Source organism: Temnothorax nylanderi, unplaced genomic scaffold (genome assembly GCF_030848795.1).
Source record: "Temnothorax nylanderi isolate EJ_2023f unplaced genomic scaffold, tnyl_v1.0 TNYL_tig0413_pilon, whole genome shotgun sequence".
Classification (NCBI taxonomy): domain Eukaryota; kingdom Metazoa; phylum Arthropoda; class Insecta; order Hymenoptera; family Formicidae; genus Temnothorax; species Temnothorax nylanderi.
In genome coordinates this window covers 156882-166110 of record NW_027249475.1, presented here as the reverse complement: position 1 = coordinate 166110, position 9229 = coordinate 156882, and the positions used below count along the sequence as shown (strand labels likewise).

Here is a 9229-nt window from a genome sequence, read left to right as displayed (position 1 = left end):
ACGTAAATTAATATCAAATTTACCGTATAAAGAAATTATACTTATTCCTTTTGTTATAAACAACATTCATATTTTTATGCAAAAAATATTTATAACAAATATTGTAATATTACCGATAATATTAATAGTACATTTTATAATTAATAAAATTAAGATTAACACTACTCCTCAATAACACGGAAAAAGGTTTTCACCGTATGAGATCATGCAAGGCGGACCCTGAAACGCGCTGCGCCCTGCCACTACGCTGGGCCGTGTCCCCCACTCTCTTCCGTCGTGCGCCCATGTCAAAACACGCTGCCGCGCAGCAACGTCTTTCCTCGTACTAAGCACGGGATTTTTCCGTGCATCGCACCGGCTTTCGCGTTGCGAACGTAGCACGTCGATAGGAAAAATCCCGTGCTTAGTACGAGGAAAGATTTCTCATTCATTCTATTTAATTAATTAGGTACTTAATATACATGGATCAGAACGGAGATGCCGAGGGAAATTACACTTTAATTGCATTGGACCGTCGACCTACGAAAGGCTTTGGGCTCTATCCCATTGGGAATTTCGTTGGAAAAGAACAAAAAACAAATTTACCAGTAAGCAAACTATTGTTTCATTAATAAATGTACTTCAAATTAACTATACTTTAAATGAGCTCCTTATTCAATTCGCTAATAATATTTAGAAGCTTCAATTAACTAAGAAAATATCATGGATCGGAAGTGGACCACCGGTCGCAGAACCTTATTGCGGATATGATGGTGAAAAATGTAATTGTAAGTAAAATATATATAAATTTATTCAGCTGTTATTATACAAATGTGTTATTTAATTATTCACACATTTAATTATTCACATATTAGTATCCCATAAATATTATACATAAACACCTTTTTTCCCTGAAGAATAACATAATTATTTTTTATTATTGTCTAAAAATATATTTGTGTTCTTAAAGTAATATGCTAATAATATTATTATATATAATGTTTCTAAAAAATAATTTTATACAATACTAGAAACAATAAGTTGTATAGAAATTCTTCATATAATTGATACCTGTTCACAGTTCATACTGGCGAAATTATAGGAGGTATCGCCGGCACATTGTTGCTCATTATTGCAGCGGTTGTTCTGATCCTTCATAGAAACTGGAAATATGAACAAGAATTAGATAGTTTGCTATGGAAAATCAATTACAAGGATATCGAGATCAAGGAGCAGAAGGATGAAACAGTGAGATCCGACGAGACGTCTGCCAATTCCAAGGTAAGGTGCTTGTTTACCATATCGTTATCGCTATTCTCGGGAGAATCTTTCTTTTTTTTTTATTTATTTCATATTTTTACGTCATTTCATATATGTTTCCATCATTTTCCAGTTGGATTGAACAACCAAGAGCGCTTGCAGTTGCGCGATATTTATTTCATTTGCAAATTTTATCAAAAATTTAGCACAGTTATAATGAGTATTTTGATGTAGAGTTTTGTACTATAGAGTCATATTAATGTAGAATAAATGTTTTATCACAAATAATATTTTTAACCACAATTACATAAAACACTGAAATATAACGTACATGTATGTTTTGTTTTCTCATAAAGTCATCAACGATGCAACCCATAGTGCGAACTAGTCAAGTGTCGCTAAGTTCTAATCCAGATTCGGACTTCAGATATTCCACGATTTACACACAAATCGGAGTATATAAAGGGCAAATTTTTGCTGTTAAGAAAGTTAGGAAGAAATCGATTGAGATTACGCGAGAAATGAAAAAAGAACTAAAAATGGTAACGTTTGCATAGTCAATAATTTTAATTTAATTTATAATTAACAGTATTATATAATTTATAATTAACTGTATAATTAACAGTAATAACTGTTATTAAACAATTACAGTAAGATCTCGTTTGTTGTGAAGGTAATATATTTTTAGATGCGCGATTTAAGACACGATAACTTAAATTCGTTTATCGGTGCATGCACCGATCCGCCTAACATATGCGTCATCGTCGAATATTGCGCACGCGGAAGTCTTAAGGTAATTTTTAAAATGAATGTAATTAGTATTTTATACCGATTAAATTTCCAAATATTATCGCATTATGTTAATTTCGGTAATTTCGAATTTTCGCAATATGCTCACAATCAGAGAAATGTTTTTTTCAGGACATATTGGAGAACGAAGATATAAAACTCGATAATATGTTTATGGCGTCTCTCGTCGATGACATCATTAGAGTAAGTTTCGTTCAATTTTATTTTTACTTTAATTTTACAATATTCTTAAACTTCGTTAAAAAGTCACTTTAAAAGTAAGTCGACTAGTCGTTAAAAGTCAATATAAGTATCTATAATTTTACTCCAAACATTTTCACTTTTAAAAATATTTTTATTTTCTAAAATAGTATTAGATTTCCTCTGTGTAGCATCAGACTGTTGAATGAAATGTCCGTAACATGAAAAAAATAATTTCGAAACCTGTCTATAGGCACTTCCTACATTTGCAACACTCTGAATAACAGCACGTTGTTAGAAACTTTCATAATTCTATAGTAATTAACGATAGCCAGAGAAGTATTCTCTTTTGATTTTACTTTAATATCATATATATTTGGCTTTGAAAAAATCTTACACAAGCAGTAAGATTATAATAAATTAAATAAATTTTATAAAAATGTTAGTAGCTAAATAAAGCTTATACGTTTATAAGACGTAGACAACGAGGGCAGGAAAATGATGATTCGACTACAGAGAATACTTCACAATTAGGAAATATTTCGAACGCGGAATTAGGGGAGGGAGTGACAGCATCCGGGTTGTCATGTTGCTGAAGGGCTCAATGGCGCAGGATTATATCACATCATAAGATGAAGATACGTCTAATAATAATTGCTGTATTGTCAGATAATGTAGGGGACGTAGGCGAACCGTTGACAAACGAGATGATGATACTTGTCGATTATAGAAGTTCTACTTTAAGATTGCGTCCCCAAGAAACTTATCAAATTTCGTGCTGTCTTTTTAGGGTATGATCTATCTTCACGAGTCAGTCATAAAGTATCATGGATCGCTCAGCACGTCAAATTGCCTTGTTGATTCGCGATGGGTTGTAAAACTAGCAGATTTCGGCCTCCACGAATTCAACCGGGATGCGGAATGCGATCCTTCCGACGTTATAAAGAAATATCACGGTACGTGAAAGAAATAGCGATTGTTATACTTGACTCGATCCATAATTATTCTTCCGAATTCTTATAGTTTTAACAGTTGTTAAATTCTTTTTTCATAATTTTTTAGTTTGTAAATTAGCAACTATACATATAAACTGAAGCAAATTCATCAATACCTGCCATGATCGCAAATATACATATATAAGTTTATATATGAATTTAATTAATTTACGATAGGATTGTTATACAAAGCGCCTGAATTATTACGCTCCACTCGTCTCGGGGTGCCAACTGTTCGTGATTTTCAAAGGGGTGACGTGTATTCGTTCGCCATTGTATTATATGAACTTCAAGGACGACATGGGCCATTCGGTATTATGGAACTATCAGCAGCCGAAATATTAAAAAAAGTAATCGCAAGAGATTCTGAAATATCACCGTTTAGGTAAACTATTTAACTGTGGAAAATACAATTTTAATTAAAGAATTTAAAGAAATATCAATGGAAATATTAAAGAAATATTCTTTTTTCACGAAATAACGATAGACCTCCATTGGATCAACTGGAGAATACGTTTGATTTCGTTCGTGACTGTTTGTTGGAATGCTGGGCAGAAAATCCTCAGTTACGTCCAGATTTTAAAATGATAAGAAACAAATTGAGACCGCTACGAAAGGGCATGTGAGTCTTCTTTGCGATATTCGCATGGAATGCCCCATATATAAAATAATATTTTGTTAATCACACACAAGCATATATTATTAATCTGCATCACGAAAATATTGTCGAAAATATTGAATTGTAATTAGATTTTATTTTTAGCTTGATCGTGTTGATATAATAACAGACACATGGTTTATATTTTTATTACAGGAAAGCGAATATTTTTGACAACATGATGGCGATGATGGAAAAATATGCGAATAATCTGGAAGCACTCGTTGACGAACGGACAGACCAATTGACTGAAGAAAAAAAGAAAACCGGTCGGTTAACTAAAAAGAACAAAATTAAATTCTATTGTTATTATTGTTGTTTTAGATAAGAGTAGATGACTTACAAACATAATTATGTTTGTATTTTTGATAAATATATTGAATATACCGAAAAAAATCCACTTTTCCTATTTTTTCAGACGCATTGCTAGACGAAATGTTACCGCGTTATGTGGCCGAGCAATTGAAAAAGGGAAAGAAAGTTGAGGCGGAAAGTTTTTCTTGTGTCACCATATATTTTAGCGACATAGTTGGTTTCACATCTATGTCCGCTGAAAGCACGCCGTTGCAAGTAAGAATTTTTATTTAATAATAAACGTATGTGTTATTAATTACTGCTCTAAACTTAATTTATTTTTCTTGCTAACAATAACTATATACTATTCGCATATAATATAACTATACCCCGCTCGTTCCAGGTGGTTGATTTTCTAAACGATCTCTATACATGCTTCGATTCGACGATAGAAAATTTTGAAGTTTACAAAGTCGAGACTATAGGAGACGCTTACATGGTGGTGAGTATTACGGAATCAAAATTGTTCGCGAATTTATTTAAAATGCTATTTTGTAGTAGATAGGTAAATTGCGAATTATCATAAAAAACTATCGGATAATTCCGTCATTTTACATTTTACATTCTTACTTGTCACAGCCGAATTTTGTCTCTTAGGTAAGCGGCTTGCCAATAAGGAACGGTAATCAGCATGCTGGTGAAATAGCCAGCATGTCATTGTGCCTCTTAGACGCAATTAAACAATTTACCATCCGTCACAGACCGCTGGACAAACTGCAACTACGCATAGGAATACATTCCGGTAAGCTTTAAAGCAAAAAAAAATTTATAATAAGAAAAATTAAATAATGATAATTTTTTTTATAGGTCCGGTGTGCGCTGGCGTTGTTGGTTTGAAAATGCCACGATATTGTTTATTCGGTGATACAGTTAATACCGCATCTCGTATGGAGTCTACAGGATTACGTGAGTATCATAGAAAATTCATTTTTAATGTGTAATGAAGTATATTAAACAAAGCATCGAGCGAATGTATGTAAATGTATAAATCACGAATAACATTGCAATACTATGACTGCACATCCCGTTTAAACGGTATAGCGATTGTTTAATAGAAACATATTGCCACAATTCTTGATATTGTTACGCTCGACCGCGCGTTCGCTGCACTCACTCACACACACACACACACACACACGCACACACACTCGCGAACGCGGCGCGCAATCCCGTTTCCGGGAATAAAGACTCTCAGTTAGAAACGAGAACTCGTTTAATTAGGGTAATGCAGAAATACAATAACACCCCGTAAACACGTCTGTACGGTACGAGGCCCGGCGGAGAATCTGAACGGCGACAGATGTAAACAAACACAGTAGTTTATTCGACAGGTCGATTGAGCATTTTTATCGAGGTTGATGGCTTAAGTTAATGTTTTTTTATGTTTTTTGGGTCGTAGAACAAGAATCTGTAAATAGTTTTTTCGTAAGTCGATGCAATAAAAAGTTATTAACAATTTATTTGTTTAAATTGCCCTAGCGATCAAACTATACATCCTATAAAAAAAATGAACTAGAGAAAATTTGTTCCTCTTTTCACGACGAACAGAATGGCGTTTGAATTTTTCCAAAATCTTCATTATTGACGGAAATATGTCAATTTTTAGGTAATTACCTCCTATGCGTCGCGGAGTACCCTAGGCGTGCGCGCTCGCGCTCAATTGTACCACACGAGTTTTGCTCCTTTAATTTTAATTTAATTTATTTTTTTGTTCCTTTTATTACAATTGAGCGCGAGCGCGCACGCCTAGGGTACTCCGCGACGCGTAGGCAGTAATTACCTAAAAATTGACATATTTCCGTCAATAATCAAGATTTTGGAAAAATTCAAACGCCATTTTGTTCGTCGTGAAAAGAGGAACAAATTTTCTCTAATTCAGTTTTTTATAGGATGTATAGTTTGATCGCTAGGGCAATTTAAACAAATAAATTGTTAATAACTTTTTATTGCATCGACTTACGAAAAAACTATTTACAGATTCTTGTTCTACGACCCAAAAAAACATAAAAAAACATTAACTTAAGCCATCAACCTCGATAAAAATGCTCAATCGACCTGGCGAATGGACTACATCAGCGCTCGTCGTCAGGCACGTTGTCAGGCAGCGCTTCGCGGCTGTGTTCCGGGCTTCTACCGGGCGTCTCGGGTCTCGGCACGCGCGCAACAATATAAATTTGATTTTCTCACTTTTTCGTAGCGCTAAAAATTCACTGCAGCAGTGAGACAAAGCAGCTGCTGGATAAACTGGATCGAGGGTTCAAATTTATCGAGCGTGGGAAAATTCCCATGAAAGGGAAAGGCGAAATTCTAACATACTGGTTACTCGGAGAGGATTTGCCAATATTACGCAGCAAGCTTAACAAAGAAAGAGCGAGTAAGCGAAGCGGCGATAGCAAGAAGATCAGCATGGCAGATCCTCTGGTTCCTCGAAGTTCTCTGAAGAACAAGTCCCTCGTCAGGTCGACTTTCATGAGGTGTTCCAGCGAATCCCCGAAACGCTTGCGATTCGCCAGCTCGGATCAGCTTGACAAAAAGGGTTCAAGGGTAAGCCAACTGGAATCGATAGTCGACAACAGCCCGTGCAAAACGAAAGTCTCATGCGTGTTACGATCGTCCTGCATGGAGAGCTGGCGATCTTCCAGCAACTCGTGTCCGTGCGTTGAGAAGCTTTGCGATCAGGAGACTCAGCCGGAACTGGTAGAACACGAATTGCCATCGGACGTTAAGAACATGCCGCTGCTTCGAACCAGTTTAATCTTCGGAAACGAGTCGTGCCTTCTGCGACCTGAAGCCAAAAGTTTCCGCTTCGGCACTCCTGGAATACTCCAGATCGCCTGCAAATCAGCACCCAACAGTCCCAAGCGTAGCATGGTGATGTTGAACGCCCAGAAAAGAGCGGCACAGTCGAACGAAGAAATCGATGGATGGGACGCAATGACGCCATTGATCTACTATCCGGCTGATCGCTTGGATTCAAAGGTTTAAGATCGACATACATGATATTATAAACACAGTAGCAAAATTTATAAAAATTAATTTATATTACATATACTTATACTATATATCGAAATATCTACAAGGCTAACTTGACAATCAAGAATTTTGCGAACGATATAAGTATGCCGATTTTTTATCCATAATCTGCCAATTGTAATTTTGTGCCAAGTAGTACATTTTTTAACGAGATTTCTCACTTACACGATGTACCAAAGCGCACTGCATACGTACAAACTTTACACTTAGATATCAATGTATTATTTATAACTAAAACAGAGACAGTGATATATCTTTCCAATGATATATAATTCCCTTCTTTTTCAGCGCATAACGACAATATATTCCTTACATTAGCATAGACAATCGTAAAAGGCTCGTGCTTCTTAAATAAATGTCTAGTCAATGCTACTTTAAATATCACACATATTTGTCTTTGAGAACCTTTATATAACTGCCAAACGTTATATGAAAGAAGATTAATTCTTGTGCACAAAGTGCACAGTTGCATTTGTCTAATTGCACAAAAAGATCCAACCAATCGTTAATGACTAAGAAAACAAAAGTATTATTACTATTTCTAAATGTTTTTCAAAACCATGATCTATTAATAAACGATATTGTTTAGTAAACATGTAATGTTACATTTACTCTTTCAGGAAAAGATTTGTTCTTATATACATATATATGTGTACAATGTATTTCTTCGTACTTTGCTTTAAGACGTTTAGAAAATTAGGACATCAAGAAAATATTAAAACAAAACGCATATTTGTAAAGAATAAAGAAAGATAAAAGGTATTATGGTATTTTATTATTGCAAAACCCATCTTTATACCGTACATCTTCAATTCATCCTCAAATTATCTTAACTTTTATATTCTATTTTTTTATTCTTTCTCTTTCTTCATCTTTAAATAATAATTTGTACAAGCTTTGTACGATAAATATACAGAAAACGAGAAAAATATGTACCTTATTCGTCTTCGAAATCCGCCGTCACTATGCACACATTACAATATGCGACTCTTAGTTTGTGCAGACGTCATACGTAAGTGCAATGGCTTCAGACGTAACCCGCGGGTACACGCGAACGATGCGTGATAGAGCGGCGGCGATAACGCAGAGAGATCCATTACGTTATTATTACTGAGGAAATTAATTAAACCCGACTAGCGCGAATCGGCGCGATATTATGCACATATATAACATGCATACTTCTACTACTCCTTTTATCGTTCGCCTGCACAATTAGTCCGCTATGCAGTAGACGTTGTTTTAAAAAAGCGAGCTAAAGTTGACGCGACAGACACGTATCGAATAAAACAACATTATGTGAAAGACGGTAGCAGTCGCGCTAAAAAAAAAGAGAGAAGAAAAAGAAAAAGACCAAGGCGAATCGTTCATATAATTTCAGATTATTTGCCTCAGTAAAATTTTTCTGCGCTGTCGATGAACAGTGCAACGACTATTTCGTTTCCAATAAAGCCTTTCTATTGCATCGTATTCGCACACACGTATACCAAGGTATCATTTTTCAGGGGCCATGCATAGCGGTTTAACGACAATTTCAACTGAAATTTGTTTCGTAAAAAAGAACGAATAAATGTAACGAATGAATAATCAGTAACAGACGCATTGTCATAATGTATGTTTTTATAATCCAGAAAAAGTTGCATTTCATTAAATTGCATCCTCTGAGTTTGAGTTGAAGTGATATAACATACAAGCTGCATGCTTTATACGCATCGTAACACAGCATAAATTAAATCACAGTTTTCATCAATAAAATCCGATGAAATTAGCCGAGTTGTGCAAGGATAAAACCTTTATACGACTCGATGGTACTGACCCGCTTTATGGTAATGCATTATACAAATTTGAGAATTCAATCACGGAATGCCGAACCGAAAAATATTGATTTCAGTTTGCACAGTTCGTTACGTCTCGAGAACGTCGCGTGACGACAAAACCGGCGACAGTATGTCCCGCCTTTGCC

At 35.2% G+C, this 9229-nt stretch overlaps 1 protein-coding gene across 1 annotated transcript; it reads left to right on the top strand.

The window, feature by feature from the left end:
* Positions 1-280: 280 nt before the first annotated feature.
* LOC139782442 (guanylate cyclase 32E) lies at positions 281-8031 on the top strand. The gene is made up of 15 exons (XM_071721473.1): positions 281-587; positions 677-767; positions 1061-1260; positions 1596-1781; positions 1928-2032; positions 2161-2232; positions 3020-3185; positions 3402-3609; positions 3712-3846; positions 4039-4151; positions 4301-4452; positions 4580-4678; positions 4834-4978; positions 5044-5142; positions 6434-8031. Exons 1-15 carry the CDS (start codon positions 462-464, stop codon positions 7219-7221), a joined length of 2685 nt encoding a protein of 894 aa, XP_071577574.1. The 5' UTR covers positions 281-461; the 3' UTR covers positions 7222-8031.
* The last annotated feature ends 1198 nt before the right edge of the window (positions 8032-9229 follow it).